The sequence below is a fragment of the Drosophila ficusphila genome, unplaced genomic scaffold (genome assembly GCF_018152265.1).
Source record: "Drosophila ficusphila isolate 14025-0441.05 unplaced genomic scaffold, ASM1815226v1 contig_436, whole genome shotgun sequence".
Taxonomy (NCBI): Eukaryota; Metazoa; Arthropoda; class Insecta; order Diptera; family Drosophilidae; genus Drosophila; species Drosophila ficusphila.
This window is the reverse complement of record NW_025064352.1, coordinates 1,695,095-1,721,309: the sequence shown is the minus strand read 5'-3', so window position 1 is coordinate 1,721,309 and position 26,215 is coordinate 1,695,095. Positions and strand designations below refer to the sequence as shown.

The following is a 26,215-nucleotide window of genomic DNA, read 5'->3' as shown; positions in this document are numbered from 1 at the left end:
TCCCCCAAAAAGCAAACCAGCCAACAAATGTTGCCCTTTTGCGTTTGCTGTCTTTGCAGAACAAAATCAATAACTGAGAAACCCACCACGCTGCTGCTCTTTGTGTTGGATTTTTCACGCTCGCAACCGAGTGAAAGACATTTCAGTCTCTGACGGCATTTCCCAGCGCGCAAACACTTTCTTTTCGACGGTACCGCATGACACATTTCCAAATAGAAGAAAAAAAGTAATAACTTTTTACTGTTTTTAAATAAAACTTGTTGGAAAAATTATTTCTTGGCTTAAGGCGTGGCGTTGCTTACCAGAAATACAAAAACTAAGTTTGGTTTTTGGCCAGTGTTAACAAAAACTGTGTTCTTTTTGTTTCAACGATTGTTTAACCTAAATGCATGAAGCGATTATGAAATAAGAAAACCTTTCGGTTTTTTTTTATGTTTTAACAAAGGGCTAATGGTTTGTTACTGTTCTTGCTACTTGTCTGTAAAAACTTCTTGGTAGTTGGCCTTTTGAAAACGCATTTAGGATCGGTCTTGGGGTTGTGCGTAAATGTCTGAACCCACCCTTTCGTACTCGTTTATGCACCAGCACCGACCAACCCACTTTTACTAGCCATCATTTACAGCAGTAGCAGAAACAACAATAACGTCTTTCTAGCCGGCAAAGTCTTGGCATTTCTTTTTTCACTGTTTTCCTGGCGGATGGCGTGATATGCTTTTGCCCGTTTTCGAATCACGCACCAAATTTAAGCATTTTTCTTTGATTAGGTTACCCGTAATTGTAATCAAGAGTTGGTTTCCTTCGGAAATGTTTAGTGTTGCCTACTTTTTTGGGCCAGCTGATTAATTTGAATAATTTCGATTAATAAATAACCCTGATTATAGTGTGAATGTGCTCGAATTTGTAAACAAAAAACATTGAAAGTGTCGAATCGAAATCATAAAAAAAAAAAGCTCCAAAAACAAATTAAAAATAAAATAAATCATAGACGAATTTTGGCACAGCATGAGCCAAAGTTTTCAAAGTTTAATGCACGGCAGAGATGGAGAAGGCGATGGAGTTTCGTACTCGGAGCGTCAGTCGTCGGAGGATGTGCCGGATTCCACAACAACAACAACAAACACGGCGACAACAGCAGCCGGCGACAATGGTGGCGGACCAAGGGACGGCGGCGAGGATGATTTCACCGATGACAACAATTTTGAATCAAATTTGCGACGTCGAAAAGGCAAAATAATATCCTGTGCCAAGGAGACCATCGAAAACGGTGAGTGCCCAAAATAGAAAAACACAAAACCTTCAGTTCGACAGATATATATGGCTGTTTATTTACCAACGCCTTATCTATTTTTGGACAATTGGCAAGTCTTCAGGAGATGAATATTTGAGAGATATTTGTGATCAGCTACCCAGAGGGCAGAACGGTTTATTTCTCAAAGGAAACAAATAGAGAGGTTTTGATTAAGAGTAAAGGAAATGCCTAATCAATGACCGGTTAAATCGTGAAACTTTTATTTGTTTCTAGTTTTCAGAAACACTTGCAGTTACCATAGAAATTTGCGTTGTCTTCTAATGTTTTTATCGAGTAAATCAACTTAAAATTTAAAACTTTCATGCAATTGTTGTTGATTGTGACTAGCGCAAACTTTTTAAATGGGCTGCGTTTTCGCACGACCCAAGCAACTATCCAATTACGCTGAAATTACTTTCAGATTGCCGTACTTCCTGACAGCAATAGACAAATAAAGGAAACTTTTCCATGCATTTCACTCTGACGACAGTGTGTGTATGGTGATGGTGGGAACAGGAGGCTCGTTGCCATTGTCCCACTTGAGTCCTTTGTGCAGCGAAGCTATTGAAAGCGCGTCGCCGTCTGAAGGAAGGCGCTATTTGAATTATTTATGCGACAGATGACAAAGAAAATGCGCTTCGAGCTTTGCATATTCCGTCGACTGAGCTGTCTGTGGGTTATTCCCCATTGAATTACCCTTTAATTGATGGGGCGCCTTTCTGGCTAGGTTTTCGCTTCCCTATCCCCATCCCCATATTGATTATCTTTCTTTGGTTTATGTGGTACCACATTATCAGAGGAGTGGGTAAATGGATTAACTAGTTCAAGTGTTTGCCTGACTGTCCTCACATATGCACAGTTCTCCCATTTTACTTCCCTTATGTTTACTTACGGCGACTTTCTTAAGGGTTGTTAATTAAATTCATTAGGTTTTATGGGTCAAGGTTGGGTTGCGTGTAACTAATATATGGGGTGTCTATATAGAATTGATGGCTATTGTTACAACAACTGGAATGGGGTGATGTTAACATGGTTTAGGTTTCTGACTTGCCATGACTTGTGGGACCCATTTGTGACACAGATATTTGTTTTATTTTGGGAAAAATCAACAATATATAATAGTTGTACTTTTTTCTCTTTACTGTTTTCTATTATTGTTTTGTATCTTAAATCCGTTCTTGTTTTAAATCAAATTGTTAAATAATTGTTTTTACAATAATATATTTAAGTATTTTGAAATTTACGGCAAAAGCATTCAGAAGCCAAAGATACGAGTATGATACCATTTAAAATTCCTCTTTTAACTTATGTAATCATTAATGAAGTACATTTTTGTTGAAATTTGTTTTCCTAACAAGTACTTCCTACGTTTGAATTTCTAATAGAATTCCATGTTCTCCCACTCCGTTAGCTGTGAAAATTGCACAACAAATTTAGCAGTATGTTGTGGCGTTTTTCGCGTGGCGATAGGGCGACTATCTGAACTTCCCCCGGTTTCTGACCCCTATTGGCTCCTCATCAGCCACCCACTTGGATCGAGGGTGTTCAGGAAGTGCGCGGATTTACGTGTTGCCAAAATGTCAGACATGACTTTTAAACTTTACTGGCAATCTGGGACGACCGAATGACGTGGCCAACTTACTGGTGCTCCCACAACCTTTCACCTCGTTCCTCAGCCCCAAATGTTCTCCATTAGCAGTCAAACCATTTCACTAGAACTGCATTGCGTGCGTTAGGAATTAGAAGAAAATTTGGCGAACAGCGTTGGTAAGCTCATCGATTTTTGTCGAGTTCGCTGTGCATAACGTCTGCTAATGGAATTGAATCATACTCCACTCATATCTATCGTTGGCTCTTCAGCGCCCCCATTTCTTTGCTTTGGGCTCCAATGTCTAACTGTCTGTGTTTATACAACCATTTTTGTTTGCCTTTGTTGAAGATTGTTTTGTTGTCATTTTTATTTGCGTTGGCCCCGGAGCTCATAGCCTGTGAATTTGTTGTTCTGGCTGCCATCGGCATTGACAGCTCCACGGAATGTTGGGGGATTGTAGGTGGTCTTGTATAGATGCGCCATGATTCTGACAGTTAACCCCTTTTATGGCATTGTTGTCAGGGGTTCAAGTGGGAAATAAATTTGTTGTGCCCTCCGTCGTTTTCAAATTATTCTACACTTTTTATTATTTATTGTGGCTTCTGAATAAATGAACAGTGGAATATTCGACTGGTGCTAAATATTTAAAATAATACATTTCTCATGATTAGTTTTATATGAAAGCAATTAATAGACAATTTTCAATTATTGTTGTTATTTTATAAATATAAATAATATAATAGGCGACCTGCAGGCGTTTATTTTGGTTTTCATTACAGTTTAAATGTAGTGAAAACCTTTTTCACATCCTTTTTCCCTTTTCTTTTTTACTTTCATAGCCCTGCATTTTTCCTATTGATAGTCGGGCACCTATTCACTTTTTTTCCCTAAGGCAGCATAAACTCTTTCAGTGTTGCTTGAATAAGCATTAACATGACACATATAAGAGATCATTTATATATACTACAGCATATGGGTGTATATCGGGAACATCGCAGCCTAAACCAAACAAAAGCCATGGAAAATGTTTATCTAGTCGACTTTTTTCTGAGACTTTTTCTTCAACTTTGTTTTTATATTAATGTTTTTCTCTAAGGAAGCTTCGAGCACACCCACAAAAACATGGATATAAAAGCTTTATTTGTGTCAGATTTGCAGTTTTCCTTTCGGGTTTTCTTCTAAAGGAAATTCTAAGAATGAATAAAGACATTCTGTGTGCTCCCTTTCAGATGCACTTGAATTTTGCGGCATGTTCAAAATGAGGGCATCGTCAGCCTGACAATATCAGGCCACCAGTAAAGATTAGACCATGCTGAACTATTATTTTGCCATTTACTTTGTCGCTGAAGTCTGTCGAAAGGGGCAAAAATGATTTCTAAAATCAAAAATTTAATGGCGCTTTCATTGTTTGTGTTGCATACTTTATGGCGCTTAAGTGCGCACTGCAGCAGCATTTTCCTTCTTCCGCTTTCTCTGAAAAATTAATGGCCCTTTTTAAGTCAAAGGAACCCCGAATGAGGGAAATTGAGTGCTTAGTAAATATAATATTTTATGTGACCTACATTTTTTTTGCAAAGAACAAACAGATGTTTCTAAATAAATACATTTTGACATCCCCTAATTTTTATGATAAATGAACCTTTTTCTTTGACTTGAAAATCCTTGACAACCCTTAAACTACAAGTTACGAGAGACTTGATAAACCGTTTATCAACCATATCTTTTATTCTAGTCCCTTTTTCACCCAGTTGCATTGAGCTAAGCCACAACTCAGCAAAAAATCTTGATATGTAAATGCGTGGCAAGTTGTGTGCACTTGCAGCCACTGAGTTACTTACGTATATCCACCTTACCTTACCGAACCGATTCTCATTGCGCCAATCTGCTGCTGCCGGCTGTCTGTAGTTCTGCTCTCACCGTAAAAGTTGCTTGCCACCGGATGTTTCTCGGTATATTTCCATCCGTTGCATGGTTACAATATGCTTGGGGAAAATCCTGCCTAAAACGCTGACTGACTGACAGCTGATGTGGGATATACGAGTACTATATGCAGGTAAAGGAGCTGAGGTTTTGCATTTGCCGGCAATCCAGCCACAATTCGGTTCGGATTTTGTGTGCGTTGATGTTTTTAAATTGTTAAAGTCATCTTGGCGAAACATCATCGTTGCTTCTGTTCCGTTGGCATTGAGAGCAGCTTAATTTCCGTGGATATCCTCTATACACACCCACACCTTTTTTGTTCGGAGCGGACAACCCATCAATACGGGTAACCATTTCATTTGCTTAGGTGTGCGCCAGTTCGGCTTATAGCTTTGATTGGCTGCTAATCTGATTGCTTTTTGTCAACGCTTTTCATCTTTAGCCTCTGACATTCTGCCATAGATCCAATTAATGGCAGTTCAATCCGGAAAATGCTAAACAAATTCAGAGAATCTTCTTAGCTTTTTAAATAAAGTGATGGATTCTAGGAAAAAGTATTATTATTAATTCAGAGTATCTTCTTAACTATTTAAATAAAGTGATGGATTCTAGGAAAAGGCAATTCCAGTATTTAATGTATAGTTCCTAGAATCGAATGATTGCTAAAGAAAATAAGTTTGCTCTGGTTTACATTTTATAAGCTCGTATATTTCTAAAACCCGCATATATTTTATTTGTAATCTTTTAGCTTTTGCCTAACATCTTTTCAAAGTACGAAAAATGTTTGCTGCCCATTTGTCTTCACTATCTGTGTGAACCTATTCATGTTAACTATGTGCAACATTCCTCGACTCTTAAACTAGTTTTCATGCCGTGCCAGACAAGCGGCCAAGCAAAGTCCGAATTCGATTTGAGGCAAAGTAAAAATATCCCAGCACATGCAGTAACTAAAGGGGAATTGACATAGATGGGTCGACTGAAAGGCCTCGGCAATCTGACAATCTTGCCTGCATTCCCGTTGCGCATAACATTGTTGTCTTGATGATGCTCATGTCCGGATGGCCTGGCCGAAAACGTAGCCCGCTTTGCAGGAAACAATAGACAGTGCACAAAACCCAATTCCCAGGCAGAGGAAGTAGCTCCTGCTCCGGCTCCATCCTGCCTTCCTGCCATCCTGCCATCCTGCCAGACTTTGCTATCACCTCTTCGACCGACGTGCTTCCGTCCAAGTTGAGTTGAATCGCCCACGGCGCTGCTCTTCGTTTGCTACTCAGCCAAAAAATTGCCCCCGAAAAGGAAAATGAATACAAAAACAATTCCAACGTTCTTGGTTTTCACTACGGGTCTTGGCTGAAGTCCAACCTACATATATAAATATACATATATATAAACTATGCGAATTCATTGAGGTATACACTAAAAAAGTTCAAGTCGGAATATAAACAAAACAATTTTATGAAAAATATTATGAAACGTCAAGATAAAAATGCAGTATTAATAGTAGAGGGGTTTGAAAACAAATTACATTTTTGTTTTAGTTGTATTTTCCCACGTAATTTGTGTATTTTCAAGCCTCAGAATAGAATAAAATAAGGACAGAAAAATCGTACTCCCAGTGTAGGTATACATATTTACAAAGTCGTGCCGCAAGTGCACTTTGAAATTCTGCCGAAAACGACAAAAATAGAAATTGAAAAAATCAATGGGGCCAAGTTGAAGTTGAATGTGTTTACTGTCTAGGGGAGAACTTTATTAGATGCAGCTCTAAACTATAAGAAGCCTTTAATATTGGCGGAAGGTGAAGTTTGATACTCGACTTTTTTGTACTGAATTCGGTACATCAAATCAACTATCAACCTGCAACCCAAATAAGTATGCTTTAAAATTTTGCATACACCCTGCGCGCAAAGTAATTCATAATTTACCTTTGATTTACCACGACTGCGACAGCTTCAATGTTTGATTTAAACCCGCTTTCATACATTTTAAAGAAGAATTGTGTGACATTTCAGCAACGGTTATCATTAAATTTCAACATTCTTTCCTCTGCAAATTCTTCACATATTCATATATTCAATATTATTACTACATTTTTTGCACGTTTCAAGGAAAATTCGTTTGGATTGTCATTACGAATTTATACCAATAAAATATAATATTTTTTAAGCGATTGACCGTAAATCACGCCCTGTTTGATGTGCGCATTTTAGTTATTTAATTTACATCAGCGTAAAATCAATTTCCGTTTTTCCCTGGCGAAAAGCGAGAGGGCAGGCGAAAAAGCGGAAAATTGCTGTCAGAGTCAGGCCAAGTCATAATGTTTATTTAATAAAATGACGGATAGTTGCAGACAGTTGTGAGGCTTCCCTATAAAGGAAATACGAGACAACTTCTTTCAATAGCTTGTTTTTGTTCAGGATATTATTCCTAGGTACATAACTATTTAATTTAATTACCACTTATAGTACAAAATAAGGAATGCCAATTATATTTTAGCTTTCGCTTAAAGTTAAATAACTCAGTAAACTATGTTTCATGCTTTTTAGCTTAAAGTTATTATTAAGATCATTTCTATCATGTCCCACCGTCCATTAGAATTGGTTTTGTGGCTTATCTCTTGGCCATCAGCTGCTCCTTAAGTGGTGTATTGCTTGCGTGTTCTTGTCCGTTTTGTTTGCTGGCTTAATGTCTTAAAAGATGTCCCAGAAGCAGAACATCAATTAAGTGGGTATATAGAAAATAAATATATGATTATATCATAGTTATATGGTTTACCCACACTGCTGTATGACTGCAACATACATTGCACTGCGGTTAAATGGCTTACATAAAGAAAATAAAGTAGCAACTAGTTTGAGGAACTTATGAGGCAAAATATGCTTTCCGGTGTGCAATCCGCCTGTTTTTGAGGCCTTTGAGCCTGTGCTGATAGCTACTGTCCGTAAGCCATGATTTTTTGGTCGTTAAAAGCAGTAATCAATCATGTTTACCCACATCACTTATCCTTTTTTTTTCTTCCCATAGAAGAGGCTTGCACAACATGCCAAACAAGAAAATTTATGCCCGTTGAGTTGTGCCGCAATTAATCAAAAATCTTCATTTTGTGGGTTATTAGTCAATTAGCAAAGGGGTTGATAAGATTTTACAAAGATTTGTGTCTGGAAAGCAAAGCATTAAAGCACTTTTTTTTTTGGTACTTTTAAGTAAGAAAAAAAGAAGAGAATTGGCATATCTGACGTTCAAGTCCAATCAGCATTTGAATTATTAATTTCTGTCAAATATTTTATTCTCAAACAACTTCACATGGGCTGTCACATTAAGTGGGTTCTCAAAGCTCAAAACCAACCACATGACAAATTTCCAGACACGACATGAGTTGACGTGGTATTAACGCACATTACGTATACGCCATGTTGTTAATGAAGTTAGCACTGAAAACCCAACTACGCGCGTATATAAAATACCTTTGCCGTCCTCAGATAAAATTTAAGTTGAAAAATTGTTAAAGCCGCGACTAGGTTTTGTTGTAAGATCTTAGAGAAAGCCATTAAAATGTTGCTTATTATCACGACAGCTTGTCCGTTCTTATGTGAAGGAGTGTTTCGTGTTATATATTACATGGTAGTGCTGCCAACTAAACAATGTTCGACACAAGGAGGGTGACGGGGAGTTGTTCTTCTTCTTCTATTCAAGCTCGTCCTTGGGTTTTCCTGGCTGCCCGCTCGCCTGTTGTTATCTCGCACCTTGCGTTTAAGTCCTTCTTTGGCCTCGCTCTGACCTAAGTGGATTTTCATTATAAACACAAGCAAGATTTATTATTTAATTTGCGCACATAATTTGTAATTATGTCCGCAAGGATTTACTTTTTGACAAAGCTTTTACCCTATTAGCGAAAAGATTAGAAAGGTTTGATAAGATTTGAGGGCAGGAATTAAGCTCTTTAAGCTTTAATTATCATCCCAATTATTATATCAATACAGATAAATTCGTGAAAAGAAGCACTTAAAATGTTATTTTCAATCTAATACTCTCTAAATGTTTAAAAATGTTTACAAATGGCAGTGCTTACATAAATACGTTGGGTCACTTTTAAATTTTGCATTCGTATTCATTAAATATTCTAATCCTTTTCAAGTGAGGTCTTCGCAGTTGTCACTTGAGACTTGAGAGGGTTGGGAAAATGGAATTGTAAACTTTTCAAGTTGTCGCCGTTAGCCCTCATTAACTTTTTCCTCAGCCAACTGAGCAGAACGCAAGTACTTTTAACTGATGTTCTTCAGCCATTTCAGCTAAATTCGCTCCATATTTAAACTTTGCACTTGTTATTTATAATTTTTTTTATATCTAATCAAATCTGCGTCAAAAAAACTCCAAAGAGATTAAAGGTTACCTCTCTTCTCCTTAATAAAAGTTATTTTGCTTTCGTTCCAAACATTTTGATTTTCAATTGGTCGCTTTCAATTATATATGCAGATTCAATCAATATAGTCGGGCTCACTCAAGAGCTCGTTCTGCTCAAGAGTCCCCAACATTTGTCCCCTTTTTTCCCATTTCCCCCTAGTCCTTTTGGACGGGCATTTTGACAGTTTGAGTGGTTTTGGTTGTCAGTTATAGCATTTGAGGGAAAAATAGACTGAAAATGCTTGTCTATGAAAAATCATTTTGCATTGAATGTTAGCGCGGAGTGGAAAAGCAGCAAGAAAGGTTTTTCTATAAATTATGTTATGTGTACTTTGAAAGCATTAGTGTCATGCCCAAATTGACGTAAAAATCCAGCTGAAAATCTTTGGAGATTAAATTGCATTAGACTAATATCTGACCACTAACACTTAACGTGATTAAAACTCAATTAAAGTCTTGGCACTCTGGTGTCCTTAAGCCACTCACATGCATGCCGATGATAAATTTCCACTGGTGCTCCGCTTTTACTGCCGTATATATACTGGTGCTTGTGTCCCACACACAAATGCAATTAATTTATGCTGACCAAGCCCTGGTCCTTGAATGTTCCCTATCCAGTCAACCACTTCGGGAGCAAAAGTTACAGATAAACTGCCAAAGGGCAGTGTTGGCTGGATAAATGGAGGCTGTGGAAAAGCGAGTGGTTACGATTAAGGGGAAACGAGTTTGGGTACATTAATCACAACAAGGATTCAGTGCATCAATAAAAAAATGTGCCCCTATGTGTGCGCTATTGGGGAGCCGAGTACCGATGAAATGGAAAAATGCGACAGAAAGTGCACCTCTTAAAACTGAAACAGGAAAAAACATTTCGGTCGACCGGTTTTTAATTCAACCGTGTGTGAAACTCTCACTAGTGTGGGGAAAACGGCTTTATTCTGTCCCGGCCAATTAAATATTTTATATCAAAGGATTAAAGCAAGTATGCGTATGTCACGTATGTTAACTCCATTCAAGCGAAAGTCATTAAGAGCAATTTGAAGTGGGTGGTGGATACAATTAAACTGAACAATAAAGAGACCGAACACGAGGTCATTAAGCATCTGCCTGTAGTCTCATCATCGAAACAATTAGACTGGGTAATTGCAGTGAACATTCGGATGGTGCAACTCGAAAATTAGTTTGTGTTTTTAGTGTGATAATAGAGTAGCGATTTATGCATATTATCTGTGAAACTATGATCTATACTTATTTACAATAGTTGTGGTATTGTATATCTTTAACTGCTTAAAAAGTAGCTTAGCCAGCTTACATTTTCAATATATGACACCTGCATTTTGTCATTCTGTCTGTGAAATATTTCCTCTGGGTCCCATCTATAGTAAGCCATACTCTCATGCTTTCACCCAACATCTCACATGTGGATGGCCAACGTGTCAACTAGTGAAGTGTTTACTCCCACAAACGGCTACCTGACTCGACTCGCTGATGATTAGATGATGGTGGTTAGGACAGGATGTCCTTCTCCTCCTCCTGCTGCTGATGATGCAGCTGAACTGATGATGGAGTAATGGGGAACGAGACATCATCAAAATTACATCATCTAATTTCAATTAGACGCAATTCAAGCTCAAGTCAATTAAGTCGAGCATTCGGCGGAGAGTGTTGAAGGTTTGCTAATGAGCTTTTCTAGCTCCTGCTCATCTCGGGCCTCAGTTCTCTCGTCACCGTCAAGGTTAATTAAAACATAAACTGTTTTAACTGAATGCTCGTTGGGAATAGCCAGGCAGGCTGCAGTCATCAGACACGAATCTGCTGATTAAATTTGAGCCATCGCACTCCTTCAGCCAGCTTATGCAACAAATTATGCGTTGCTGTGTGGCTCGGTTCTGGTTTCATTTTGGCGCCCAACAGGGATGGGGGGGCGTGGCACCGCCCCAAAGCCGATTTCATTAATTATTCAACGCACAGTCCGCTCCTGGGGGCCCAGTGCTGCTGATTTAACAGCCGAAAGCATTAGCTGGCACTTTCTCCTCTGGTTTCGGCTAGCTCTCCTCCAAGGAGTCGTCGTCCTTGTTCGGTGTCAACCTAAGCATGTGCTGACTGTATAATGAATCGTGTAGTTTATGTTTATGCTCATGGAGGAGATTTCTTCTTCTGGCCTGCTCTTGATGTCGTATATTACTCACCAAAATTGGTTTAGATTGGATTGGATTAGGTTGTGTTTCCTGATTGCACTTTTACTCACTGTTTGAGGAAATGAATTAGTATAATTTGTCTATATTAAACAGTTCATCTGGGAAGCGTATTAATAAAGATTTGGGTCTGTAATTATGATAAAGCGAATTTATCGATTTAAGGAAAAACTATAGTATTTCATTTTGACAAAATCATTGCAATTTACATTAATTTAATTTGGGTATTATTGGTTCATTACAGTCGAAACCTTTCCTTAGTTAACTTTATCACGTAACCGAACTGGTTCGTTTACTGCCGTACAAATAAAGGCTACCAACAAATTTCCACCTTCAAGGACGCTCAAGTTTATACTCCTCGTAACCCCTATTAGCATATGCCATCCTAGACCGACAATAAAGTGTTCTGAGCTCGAAGCAATTCTTTTTATTTACTCGCCATGCCTTGAATTTGATTCTCTAATCCCTCAGGATGGGAAAACTGTGCACAACGCGTCCTCTTTCCGTGGAGGTCTCTCCGGTTGGGATCCATTCTTTTGTCACAGTTTTATGAGCAACGCGTGAGGGTTCCCATGGCTAAACACGTTTGTGTGTTTAGCATATCAAAATGGCAATCGCACACCGGTTACATTGATTGCGTATGAGTTTATAATCCTCCGGGCAGCTGCCGTTCCGATTTTGGACGAGAGATTTGCGCCGGAATTTACCGCAGACAAATTCACAGCTCATTTGCCATGCAACAGCATCGCATTCGATCTATTCGATGCTGGTTGGAGCTTGGATTTTGTGTTGTTCCTGTTTTATTTATGGAATTAATTACGAAATTCCACATTACGTGATTTATTCAGCTGCAGAGATAGGCACACATCGGCTCATACTGATACTTTTTGCGGTTCGGTCTTGTCGTTTATAATTAGTTTTGTAAATGTATCGACAAACATAGCATCCTAATATATATTCAATTTGTTTGCTCTAAGCTTTGCTCTTGGCGTGCATCCTAATTACTACCGCTTTTGTTTCAAACTGAAAGGCATAGCACAATATAAGCTAAATAATTGAGTTTGTAACATAAATATCTAAATATGCTGATGAGCAAGAAGAGGGGATTAGTAAGATGTTGCAATGTGTAATTAATGATGAGGAATTTTGCTCGAGCAAGGCAAGCTAAGTAAGTCATTACGAAATGTGGTTTATTTCAGTTGACGAAAGCTTTTTGGGAATTAAAGGATTTAAAACATTTCAGATTCAAATCTGCTTGAAGGCCTCTGAATTCAATTAGTATTTTTAAATAAATGACTTATGGTCATTAAAGGATTCATGAAAATGTAATTGGCTTTACATTTTTGATTAAAATAGATTGGGAATACCCATTGGCTCACTACCCATTTTAATATTAAAAAATTTATCTAGAAAATAAAACGTTTAGTCCTGACCTTTCAAAGTCCTTATTTATAACTTTTATCGCCCCCGAGGCGAAAACAGACTGACTCGCGTAATGAGCTTGGTGAACTTAGAACCAACCGACCATTATTATTATTCTTATCAAAGGAAAACATTGGCAACCGACGAAGCCACGACTTGAGGTCATTGCAAGTGGCATTTGTCATTAGCCAAATTTAAAGTGAAAGCTGTTGATAGTCGCAAGGACATTAATGGTGGCCGGAAGTCCTTGCGCGCTATCAATTTTAGCGCAGCTCTGACTTTTCATTTTGGCTTGCTGCAATTTTGTCTTCTCATTGAAATATTACTTTTGCCGGGTGCAAGAAAGTTAACAATTAATTACGAACGTCTTAACAAGTTTTTTTGTAAAGGTTTATTGCCAAGTAACTTATGCAACTTTCATCACAATTAAACATGGGACAATATATTTAATATTGGTTTATTTTGGTATTCCTTAATTTACTGATTTTACTACTAAAATTTGTTTATGGTTCTTATTTATTAAAATTAGTTTATTAGTTTTTCATTCTTTTATGTAAAACTTTAATTAGTAAATTTGTTTCAATGGATGTTGTGGCCAAGGGGGTTTTGCTTTTGACATTCCGTGAATCCTGGGAGGAAAAGGACCTCGAGTTTCTTGACTGCATTTCCCCTCGACCATTTGGCTTTAGCATTGGTGAATGTTGCTACCTTTTCTAATTAAAAGTTCTGGTAAATGTTTGTTTTTGATGTTTAAGCCATGTCTGGTTAGCTTATTTGTGGTTTTTATTTCCACTCTGCCGTTTGTATCTATTTGTTTTCCCCTTTTTTCATTTTCCATTTCCTAACTATGAAAAATGTCGTATTATGCAATGCAAATGCTGTCTTTCTAAGCTTTTAAATAGGCTTAGCTGTTATTTCAAATATATTTTGAAATATATTTTTTGTACATTTCGTATAAGCCTTGAAATTGGGTTTTCTTTAACTAACTTTTAATCTTTAAATCTTCGAAGATAGTATGGTTAACTTAAATTTAAAATCCCTCCTTTGTATATTCCAGCTTCCCGCCAATTACGCCGCAAAGTGCCCTACGCAGGTCATCTTATGACGCCGCGTCGCCTCTGGCTCAATAAAATTCCCACACAATGTGACGTGGTAATTGAATTTCCCGAGGATGCACCAGACGAGGCGCTCCGCTGGCTCCTGGCCCGCATCCGCTCCCAACCGCCGGCGGGTCTCGGTCTCCTGGTTCAGGTCAAGGCGCACGAGAGCACGCGGCGGAATGCCTTCTATGTCAGTGCTCCGGTTAATGTGTAAGTGGCTATCCTCTGCGTGGCGAAACTTTAATTAAAAAGTTTATTCATAACTTTTTTATCATATTTTTTTTAAATTTAAATTAAAATTACTTTTTACGCTTCAAAGATATATCTACGGGTTCCGTCATTGAATTGTCCCGTTGCTTCTATAGCTTTAAAAAAAAGATTTTATTTTGAGAGCGAGTTTATAATTATACAAAAGATTAAATGATATGTTGTCTAGTAAACGAAAAATGTCATTGGAGAGAAACTCAAATGATTAACTGTTAATTAACAGAAAAGTGCCATTAATATTTACCACATTTAATGTTTTATATCTTTATTTATTCAAGTTATACTAATTAATGAAACATTTGCTTTGTAGCCTGTTTAAAGCCGCCGAAGAAGCCCGCCTGCCCAAGCGTCTGCGACCGGATTTGGGCGGAGCTCTGCGAGAGTTTACCACCCGCGAAAGTCATTGTTTCCAGCAGCTGCGAGGTGATGTTGCCAGCACGGCACTGTTTACCTCCCAGGAGCGGCAGTGGCTGGTCCTCCAGGTGTTACAGGGTCTGCGAGCAGGATGCAGCGACATCGACGCCCTTCATGGACGAGCTGCCGTTGCCGAGGGCCAGAGCATCGTGGCCGCTTGGCAGGAATCCGGTCTGATCACCCAGGTCTTCCCACTGCACGAGCCAAGTTCGTTGACCCAGCTCCAAACGCATTGGGTTAAGCAGATATTCGCACCACAACCATTGGGTAAATATTTGAAAAAATAATAGATACATAAATATAAGTACATTCTATTATCTTATGGTAGAAAACTGAGCAAGGTTGTATTCATTGCTGAATAAATAATGCCCATTTAAAGCTGCTAGATAGTATTCACTTTTTTCCCTTACTTTGCTAAATATAAAAATTTCCATCTCCTTGCTCAACATACAAGCCAAGCATCCCACATCCTTTTCAAGCAAAAAACTCATTAAGCTTTGATATCCCGAGGCCTAAAAATATTCTCTTTCCAGATGACATTGCTGCCTATTTTGGCGTAAAGGTTGCCTTGTACTTCGCGTGGTTGGGTCATTACACCTGCGCTTTGGGCGTTCCTGCCGTGTTTGGCACCATTCTCTATTGCATTCTGTGGGGCAAAGGGCAAACGGCCCAGGACATGGGACACGTGCTCTTCTCCCTGTTCAACGTGGCCTGGGCTTCACTGTATCTGGAAGCCTGGAAGCGCTATTCCGTGGAGTTAGCCTTTCGCTGGGGCACTTTATCAACGCCGCCGGAGCTGTTGGAACCACCGAGGCCACTGTACAAGGTATGGGGGGCCACTTAAGTTATTGACAATTTGTTTGATTAATCGCATATCCCGGATCAATGCCTTAGGGTCCCCTGGAGGAGAACAATGTGACGGGTCGCTTGGAACCGAAAGAGGCGCCAGCTTGGCAGAGACGAGCATTTCGCTATTTGGTCAGCTTTCCTATTATCGGATGTTGCCTGTGTGTCGTCTTTGCCGTGATGTTTCTCATGCTGCGCTTTCAGGTGAGTCAAGCTCAATTTTTCAATATCTATCCATGTGTGTAAAATACATTGAACCCCGAAAATTACCCTTGCAAATGTGTTTCTTACTATCGTTCAAAAATTAAATTCATTAATCAAATAAAGTGGTGCTTTTACAAACGAAATAAATGATTACATGATACAAAAACAATAGGGAAATAAATTTATTTTCTCTTGTAATCATCAATTTATGTTTGGTGAAAAGTATCAAAGAACTTAAACAAATTGTTAAGATTTAAAAATGTTTTTGCCGATTAAATTTCGAGTGTAGAAAATATCTTAATCATATAATCATGTTTAAATAGGCTATAAAAACACAAATCAAGAGCTCCGTAAATCCGTAAAGCTTTATTATTATTTGCAAGGGTATGCAAAGCACTTTCCAATCACGGCATTCGTGTTGCGACCCAAACTGTACCACAGTGCGTATAATTAATATTGTTTTCACGTTAAGCGATATACCAATTTGTGTGCGCGCGTGTGTGGATGTTCGTGTGAATGTGCTCGTGTGTCGCCCGCTTATCAATTTGTTGATTTTCTTACCGCTTTCTTAACGCTTTACGAGAATCAGCCGAAACACACACACGCGCATATTTTAACCGCTTTTGCACACTCACATTTACGTGTGTCCGGTTTCCGGCTGACATTGTTGCTGGATTTTTATTTCCGCTCCTGCATTTGACCCACTTTAAACCATAGTTTCTCTAAGTTGGTTTATTTTCTTCTTGAATTGTGTTCGCAATAAAAACATACAAAGAAAGAAGGAAGAAGTTAAATAAGTTTATCACTCATCACACATCATTGAATTGTTTTTACATTTTTATTTCTCCTTCGTTTTCTATGTTGTTTTTCTATTTTTGTATACTTCACAGGATTGGCTGGATCACCATAACATACCAGATAAAGGAGTTGCTCAATGCATGTATAATTTGCACAAGGTTATTATCTTATTTTAACTCGCATTTAATTATTTTGTATGTATGATTGAATGATCCACGTATTTGTGTTGTAGTAGTTTTTTGAAATCATTGGGATGGGTTTTTTTAACTAATAACATTTTTTAGGTCCGAAAGATCATTACCATACCATCAGATCATTACCATATTTATAAGCAAGTTAACCATAAAGATAAATTCATTAAATTAATTGGTTACTGAACATTAAGTTCAAATTTTTTATTCACTTATTTTCTAAAACTAGTTTTGTTAAGGAAGCCTATACAAAAAATCATAGTATATATCTGTATTTAATGAAAACGTTTTCGACTTTCCACAAATGAAATTGTTTTGGTTTTTTCTTTTGCTGGCGCGTTAACCAAGTATTTTTTTCATTAAAACTTTTTCACACATATGCACTTTGGTCGAAGTATTTTTTGCAATTGCTTTGGGCCATCATTTTGCATACGCAATCTTTTTTTCTTTCTCACAACCCGAGCTGACGTTAATTAAAATGCTCAGCTGGCGAAAAATAAACTGCCTTTGGGAAGCTGAAGATAGATTCAGAAGGGAGAAAGTGTTTTCAGCAAGGAAAAGAGCTGGCCACCATCGACGTTGATTAAATACCATGAAACTTTGGTTGACATTAGACATTTTACGCATAATTGAATGTCTTAAACTAACAGAACACATTCGACGAAAAACAACCAAAATAAGGAATGGAAAATATTGTGAAACATTCTTTGATATAAAGTTCAACTTTTTTTAATACAAATATTCATGAACTAAAATTATTAAAACAAGAAAATAGTTTTTTGGAATAGTACAATAATGTTCCCCACTCCTGAATTTTCGGATAGAGAAATGAAATCCTTTTAGTACAACATTTTTTCTGTACAGTAAAGGCTTCTCTTGTATTCTTTGGTACACGTTTTTATAGCGGCATTTAACCTGCGCAAAAGGATACTCTCCTCTTTCATCAGTTGATGTCGAAAAGTTAAAAAGCTGCCAGCGTAGTTGACAAGCTCCACATCTCACTAATCTGAGAACGGACCATTTAGTAGTTGTTGTTTGGCTGTTGGCTACCACTCGGTGTTTGCAGGTAGTTCATGTGGCTTAATGCGCACCTGGAGCCAGGGGACAATGGCGTTTTTGGTTCGGTTCTCTTTAGTGCTCAACCGAGCACCTAAATGTTGTCGTAATGAAGCGTACCGGTGAGGTTGGGGCATCATGTGTGAGTGCTCCAGTGCGGTTATCGCGGTATTTGTCAAAAGCAGACTTTTGTGGTTAAAGGACTTGGTTAACTGAAGGATGTCAGGCATACTAAAATATAAATTTGGAATGCTTCACATAAGTTAACAAAGTGGAGTACTTTAATCAAAAGTTTAATATACAGATCATTATTTTTCAGTAGGGTATAATTAAAATTAATCAAAAATGTTTCGCTAATATGTAAAAAATTCCAGGCAAAAAAAGGTTATAAATTAAACTACTCTCCAACTATCAGTTAAATTACCTGGTGCAAAAGTGTGGTTAATTAAGTTGAATAAAATGTGCAAGCCAATAAAACACATTGTATATATACATTTAAGCGTGAGACAAAAGCGGCAAAGTCTTTTGTTCTGCAGTTTAACAATAACCACTTTAATATCGAAATGACTCGTTGAATTTTAAACGGTGGGGAAGAAAATCAGGACACGGATCCTCACCACTCGTGCTGTTTATCCTCGGAAATAGCTTGTAATGTAATCAAACTGCGTAAACACTCAATATGCGTTTCATTAGCGATGAAAGGGCAAGTTTGTATGGTGGGTCAGTAGGAGAATGAATAATAATGACAGGTTAATGAAGGTAAATCGAGGCAGGGGTATCGGAAATTGATGGAATGCTCGAAAAAGAGTGGGCTGTGCTGATTAATATCGATGTTTATACAGGTTGCGTGTGTCGGCTAATAAGAAAGTACTTACTTTAAATTATATAAAAACTATATATTTTTTTAACTCTAATCCTACAGGATTGGTGGGACTCCAAGTTGCCGGAGGAAAGTGTCTTGTGCTGTTTGAGTGTCATTCCAAAAGTCCTGTTGGCAGGAGCCATTACCCTAATGGACGAGGCCTACTTTAAGTTGGCCGTTTGGCTTAATGATCGCGGTAAGTTGGGGTAAAATATTATAAGAACCTCTAATATCTGAATTCTTAATTAATAAACAGAAAACTATCGCCTGCAGTCGAAATATGAGAACCATTTGATAGCCAAAGTTGCGCTTTTCCAGTTTGTCAACTCTTTTCTATCGCTCTTCTATATTGCCTTTTATTTGCGGGATGAGGAGAAGCTCAAAGAGGTAATGTTTTTAACCGTTACATTCTATAATATATTTATATTTCATAATTCATTTTTATTTTAGCAACTGGCTGGTCTGCTCATCTCCCGCCAAATAATTGGAAACCTTAGGGAGTCTGCGCTTCCCTATTTCGTTGAGCAATGGAAACTGGCCAAGCTGAGCTTCAATATGTGGGGTGCTCTTAGCCCAACCCAGAATGTGACTCGCAGTCTGGCCGAGGAATTGGCCACCGCCGAAGCGGAACTTAAAGCCGAAACCACTGGCACGCCCACCAAAACCCAACAGGCCGAATCGACAAGTAAGAGGAATATTGGTCAGGCTGAAATTGAGAGCTCCTTGTACAAGGTGATTGACGTATTTCAAGTATTGAGTTTTTTAATTGACTTTTCATTTACAATCCCCCCTTTCCCACTCCTTCCACTCTTCAGTATGATGGCACTTTTTCGGACCATTTGGAGATGCTCGTTCAAATGGGCTATGTAGTGCTCTTCTCGGCCGCCTTTCCACTGGCCGGAGTTTGTGCCCTGATCAATAACCTGATGGAGATTCGCTCGGATGCCTTCAAGCTGGCCCATGTGCATCAGCGACCTTTTGGTCAGCGTGTCGCAAACATTGGCACCTGGCAAAATGCCCTCAGCATTCTGTCGCTCGCCGCCGTCATCGTGAACTGCGCTCTGATTGGACTCTCTGGACAGGTGTCGCGGCTTTGGCCCGGATTGACCACCGCACAGACAATCATTCTGATTGTCACCCTCGAGGTGAGTTTAGCAAAGAGACAAAACGAAATTACTATACCCCAACAGAGAGTTTTATGGCTGAGTAGGATTTTCCCATTAAGCAAATTTGTTTAGTCTAGACTACTTTCATTAACTAAATGTTTATGGATATTACATGTCTTGAATTCTATGGTTTAAATTGCGGTTTACAAGCTCTCAAAAAATCAACAACATATTTGGCCACATCCTTTTTTTATGAGGTTGTACATAAAAAGGTTTTCAACTAAGTAGTACCTAGAATTTATGATTCAGAAACAGTTTACAAAATTTTTTTTTTAATGGTAAGCAGATATTTTGTTAAACTACAATTTAGACAATACAAATAGTTGGAGGGGATAAAGTAATAAATATTGTGATATAAAGGAATTGTATTTTAATATATGTATATTAATGTTGTACTTTATGAAATATCTAGCACATAATGCTGGGTCTGCGGCAGGCACTCACCTGGCTCCTACCGGAATTGCCTTCCTGGTTGGCGGCGGAAATCGCTCGCGCCGAACATTGCCGTCGGGAAATGCAGTGCAAGGGCACCTCACCACGTCCCACACCACCGACCCCGCAGTCAACCACATCCACACAGCCGGAACAGGATTGTCCCGGCGGACTGCAAATGGAGAGCGGAGCGAGCACCACCCGAGATCAGTCCATGGAGAGCCAGGTGGCCGAGGATTTGCTGCTTTATGGTCAGGAGTTTGCTGGCTATGGACGCAACATAGAGGCGGATGTTAATATTTGTGAGAACCGTGATTCGTCACCAGATTCACCACCATCACAGGTAAGTTCATAAAGAAAAGACCTTGAAAAAAATGTATGTAAAATATTTATATGTTTTTATATATTTTTCAGACCAGTACCATTCTAATTAGACCGCTGCATGAGTCAACGCCACCTCATGGTGGCGCCTCCCTAGCCAGTTTGCATCAGGACGGTAATGGCGGGTGAGTGGCTCTTCCATTAAAAATAATAATAAAGGAGTGTGGGACAGAGAAAACTTAAGTATTTTGCACACGCCAAGGTGCCGGGTAAACCCCTAATGGTCACCACAAACTTAATGAATATGCACTCAACCAACTGCTGCAGTTCAGCAGAAATTTATAAATATATTTTTTACATACCAACAAATTCTCTCTCTTTACTTCATACATAAGTTTTTATTGTTACCTTTTCCCTTACGTCATTTTGGCTCTTCTTTGTATTAAGCAAAATAAATTTGTTCTTTGGTAGAGCTAATGTTAGAAAATCAAAAATGTTTATACCGGAAATTCCACCGTATCTTGGATATTCAGTGCGAAATTTAGCCAGTTTAACTGGCAACAATCCGAGAATGCAACAACATCAGAAGCTCCACAGCGGGTAAATTATGGCTGGATAGTTGGTTAGATAGATTGTGTCTTTCGAAGCGTGTTTTAGATGCTTTCGATGCTGTAACTAAATGGTTCTAGTACTGATTTCTGATTGCTCCTAGAGTTTATTATTTTATTTGATTTGTACAAAAGAGCAACTGAAATCGGCATTAGTTCAGCTTTATGTTTAATTTATGTTTGTTGCTGTTCAATGCCCTTTCCGAGCCTCAAAAAATTGTGCAACCTTCTCAAAATTGGCCAACCTGCTCTATCTTAGAAAACTGTTTTATATGATACAAAAACTACTAACTATTCTTACTCAACTTTCTTAAATTCTATCTTAAATTTTGTACTTTTTTCTCTCGCTTTATGTGTGGCACACAGTGCTTCCGCCAGCACGCTCGCGCTGAACTCGTCTTCATATGCAGCTCGCATGCAATCGATGCATATTCAAGAAATACCACCATTCCGTAAGAAATCGACAGATTCAGCCGATCAAACGGGCAGCAGTGCCAGCAGCAGTCCCCAAAGGACAACAATGAGACAATTGTCGGCGCAACGGGAACCGCATCAGACGATCCCAGAGATACCACCGTACAAGACGCGCAAGATATCCGCGGAGAGTGCCATGCATCTGAATATGAGCGTAAGATCTGGGGGAAGACCCCATTGTCGTATACCTTATACCCGTAAACAGGAATCTAGCCCCTTTTACAAGAGTTTCCCCAATGACGTACTGTGTCTCTGTAGCTGCTCTATGTACTTTGTGTGTCAGTAGAAACTTGCATCAACTATGAAAAGCCTCTATACTACTGGTTATCTTACCAACAATCTGTAGAACTCCCAACTCACCGCTCTACTTGATTTCCTAAAAACTTAAACTGTCGACACATTTAATTTAAAAATAAATTAGTTGGAAGAACTTTAATTAAAGAATTCACTTTTCAGATTACTTTAATCTGTGCTTTACTAAGCTAACCTAACATTTTAGTACCCGAATAATATTTTAAGGGCGAGTAGGACAGTATAAAAACATTATTCAAATAACACATTAAATATGAAGCACTGCCCTTAAGACCCCCACTGAAATAGTTAATGCCACACTTGAACTACCCAAAAAAAAACCGAAATTAAATACTCACCTAACCTTAAAACCCCGCTCGAATTTTGCCGTTTAAAGGACAAGCTACACATAAAACTACATGCACCAGAATGGATGTCACGTTTGAAAGTCAACGACAATGCAAATCTGCATAGAAGCATAGATTGTATTTCCAAGGTAGTGAAGTGACACATACTATATATGAATACTATATATATCAAACCGGATGCATATACATAAGAATAACGTGTTTGTTACTCAATGTGTGTTGTTGGTGTTTTCTTCTTGGAAATTGCAGGATCAGTAGAAATGTATCAAATGTAGAAATCATACTGTTAAACCCTTGCTTTTATTGGAACCCAAGTTTGGGGGAAGGGAATACAAAATACCAAAATTGATTTGGCATGGCAGATGCTTTCATACACACAAAATCCACGCTGGCTTCTCAATCACTCACAAATCCACTCACTAAACAAACGGCATGGATTTACTATATAGCATCATACACAGAACCTAGTATTAAACCCATAAGCTTTTGATGTCGATAGATCCTAAGTTACTTTACTAGTTTCATAACAATTGGTTAATAACTTTAATTTGTGTTTTGCTAAATCTGAAGGAACTCGGAAACACGGCAGACACGGCGGATATTCTAAAGCCAGCTCCTTCCTGGTGCAATGTGGCCATGAGATCAGGAGCACCGGGCAGCAATTTGGCCACCCCACCAGCCTCGCAGCACCAGCAGCAGATAGTAGCCTCATCGTCCTCATCCTCCGGCGGCGGTGGCAGTGTCTTCAGTCCCAGTGGCGCAGGACCCACTGGAGCAGCCGGTGGGATCACCAATTCCCAGTCAAGACCCAGTGTCGGTGCACTTTCGAACTCCTCGTCCAGTTCGTCCCACAAACAGCAGTTGAAGCAGCAGGCCAAGGAGGAAAAGGAGCGGGAAAAGGAGAAGGAGAAGGAAAGGGAGAAGGAGCGACTGAAGGAAAAGGAAAGGGAGAAGGAAAGGGAAAAGGAAAGGGAAAAGGAAAGGGAGAAAGAATCCAAGGATAAGGATAAGGATGCTCAGGGAGCAGCAGCATCCACATCTACAGCAACTGATGACGAAGCTAAGGGTAAGTTATATAGAAAACTAAATATATAAAAATAAATATAAGTTCCTTACCCACTTTAAAGTTATATACAAATTAATACATATATATAATAGAATAAACAAGTTTACTACATTTTTTTTATTATTTGCTTTTTAGCTGCTGAATTGGCCGCCAAAAAATCTCGTCTCAAGCAAAAGCTGGTCAAAAGTGCGAGATCCGTGGCCATATTCTCGCTTAAACTAAAAGAAAGAAGACAACGTGAAGCGGAGAAGGCAGCCACCATTGCAGTGGAGCATGCCAAGGTAAGGGATAATATCTATAAGATATAATATAATATCATTATATGTTAATACTTTCAAACCATATTATTTTAGGCTCTGGCCAAGCTGCCGATGCCGCAGCCCGTGGGAGGCGAACTGTCCCTTATACCCATCGAACACCTAATCCAAATCGAGGATATCATACCCGCGATGAAGTCTGCTGCTGCGGCATCCAATATGTCGGCACCTGCAACATCATCGAGTCAAGCTGGCTCCTCATCGACGTATCATCATCAACAGCAGCAACAGCAGCAGCAGCAGCAGCAGTTACCATCCACCTTCGCAGGCACATCCGCATGCGGATAATTAGGCTTCTTGAGCATTAAGATTGATTAACCACCCTATCGCACACTTTGTAAATAGTTTTCTATGCACCCGCCCCCATCTAGCCGAGATTTTATCGAAGTTACTGATGATATATGAGCATATTTGCTGAATGTGTGTCTTGTCCAGAGTTGGAAGCAACTAATTAACTATACATTGTGGTGTACCGTATAGCGAAGTTAAGTTAATCAATTTACTAATACGAATATGTTTTTCGAAAATCATTTCATATTTAAAATTTATCAAGATTTTTTTATCATCGGAGTTCAATTGAATACGTATTTAAGCTGAATAATGTTTATGGGGATTATCAGATTCCCTGGTACTGTGCAATAGTAAAGCCAATAGTAGTCAGCAAACAAAACAATAATTTTAAAAAGAGAGAAGCTGTAAAACGAATTTTTGTTTAGCGTTTTAGCTGTTAATGTGTTTTTGGTAGTCATTGTTGATTAGCATTTAGCCGTAAAAAAATATTTGTTACATGAAAAATGTTGAAAAAGTTGCATTTGCATTTATGTTGCCAGTGAACGAATATTGAATAGTTACGAATATTAAATAACGAACACAATCAAACACTCTCACACCGAAATCAAAACCGAACACACACCACGACACGCATAACTGTGAGATAATATCGTCCATTGTTCCTTCCATATACAAGGATAACGCCTTCGCACTCGCTTTTAGCTATGGTACAACAGATCGGATGATAAACTATTACTAACTGCAGCTTGCTATTAACGAAGAAACATATGTATTTATTACTTGCTGCTAAGTGTTTTCCTCGATTTACTATTGTATTGTTCTAGCTTGATCAAAACAAAACGAATGAACTTCACACTTTATCGACAGCCTAGTCAGAAGATCTACACTTTAACATAGATGCACCCGAACACAAAGGATATTTGTAAATATATTCTAGGAACTAAGTGTAATTTAAACGCGGTATACACGCTATACGGATGTATAATTATATGTGCTCTTGTGTTGGAAAAAAATTTAAAGTAAATAAATTCATTAAAAAAAGTTGAATTTACCTTTTGGGTTCGGTGCGGAACTTAGCTGAAATTTTTTGTAAGTAATGGAAAGAATACTTTTGGGGGTGATATATTTATTCAGCAGATTAAAAGGATATCTCCATTTGTTGGACTGTATTCTCTTATATTATAAAAAATATTTATATCCTGCTTTAAATTATTTGATTTTAATGATTAAACATTTTACTATAAGGTTCATTTTTTATAAACGATTCCCAATTTGAATAACATTTTCTTGTTACTGTAGCTCATAAAAATTCCTCTGCTTTAACAACCACTTTTTTCACTCCCTTTAAATATTTTGCTACTCAGTGGAATTGTAAAATATGTAAATCTTAATCACGTCTCAGATGGAGCACTCGCCTTTATTAAAAGGGTCAAGGATAATGGATTGTTTAGGGTCAGCTGTGAAACTTTTCCAGAACTGATTGCACCGCCACCTGCATCAGTCTGGTCTGGCTGTGGTTTAATCATTACGTTTAAATCAGATAGAACTAGTGCCCTCACCACGGACAGCACTCGATGGTTACAAGTGTTTCAGAGTACGATTTCATTCGGTTGCTTTGCTTCTTTTTGTGTTGCCTTTTTTTTTTTGCAACAACATTTTTCATTTTGTTTTATAGCCAAGCTTAACGAATGGTGGACACGGGTCAAGTCAAGTCGACACACATGGGTCTCTCGCAATTCCACGTACAAATCTCCAACCTGAGACCCCATACCTCGTTCATCTACATCGTCATCGTCATCGCCATCAACACTTGTCATTGTTGCAGGTGAGCTGTGCCGAGCTGAGCTGAGCTGAACTGAGCTGAACAGTGCTGCCTGTAACTGATTTCAGTTGGCTGATAAAATTTCTGAGCCGAGCGGGCAGTCGTTGGCCATTTGCCTGCTTGACAAACGCACTCCTCACGTACGGCTAATTAACGCGCGTTTTAAGGCCTCGCTCCCGTAATCCCCAAACCTCTCACCCCCCAAACACTCCCCCTCTTCCCTTAGCCTTTTTGTATCGCCGCTCCCTATCTGGCTGACTCCCTCCTTTGTCCCAAAAGGCACGAGTCGCATTACGAATGCATTATGGTACGAGACTGCCGAGTTGGCCAGATTGCCAACTTGCCAACAGATTAAGTGGCATATGTTTTATAAGTTCACTCACTCATAGCATCAAATATTTATGGGAATGAAATTTTAATATATAGTGTATACTTTTTAGTTTCAGTGGGTTTTCATTGCTACGGAGACATACCAGATTTTGCTAAAAGTAAATGGTTGTTAAA

The 26,215-nt window shown here is 38.6% G+C and overlaps 1 protein-coding gene across 4 annotated transcripts; it reads left to right on the top strand.

The window, feature by feature from the left end:
• The first annotated feature begins 147 nt into the window (after nt 1–147).
• On the top strand, nt 148–24,909 carry LOC108101755 (anoctamin-8). Of its 4 annotated transcripts, XM_017206222.2 has the most exons (18): nt 148–226; nt 882–1,264; nt 13,875–14,127; nt 14,495–14,865; nt 15,132–15,424; nt 15,493–15,648; nt 18,616–18,751; nt 18,812–18,942; nt 19,006–19,287; nt 19,371–19,700; nt 20,134–20,496; nt 20,568–20,659; nt 20,946–21,074; nt 21,449–21,710; nt 22,245–22,343; nt 22,786–23,281; nt 23,417–23,562; nt 23,635–24,909. In XM_017206222.2, exons 2-18 carry the CDS (start codon nt 1,003–1,005, stop codon nt 23,884–23,886), a joined length of 4,053 nt encoding a protein of 1,350 aa, XP_017061711.2. In that variant the 5' UTR covers nt 148–226; nt 882–1,002; the 3' UTR covers nt 23,887–24,909. The 4 variants fall into 4 exon arrangements, with proteins under 4 accessions (XP_017061711.2, XP_017061706.2, XP_017061710.2 ...); XM_017206217.2 differs by lacking the exons at nt 20,946–21,074; nt 22,245–22,343 and adding an exon at nt 16,539–16,604 and having other exon boundaries at nt 23,635–24,907; XM_017206221.2 differs by lacking the exons at nt 20,946–21,074; nt 22,245–22,343 and having other exon boundaries at nt 23,635–24,907.
• The last annotated feature ends 1,306 nt before the right edge of the window (nt 24,910–26,215 follow it).

Coding starts and splice junctions, on each gene's coding strand:
- LOC108101755 (XM_017206222.2), top strand. CDS start 1,003: ATGAGCCAAAGTTTTCAAAGTTTAATGCACGGCAGAGATGGAGAAGGC. Junction 14,866..15,131: donor ATTCGCACCACAACCATTGG/GTAAATATTTGA, acceptor TTCTCTTTCCAG/ATGACATTGCTGCCTATTTT. Junction 20,660..20,945: donor CATCAGGACGGTAATGGCGG/GTGAGTGGCTCT, acceptor GTTCTTTGGTAG/AGCTAATGTTAGAAAATCAA.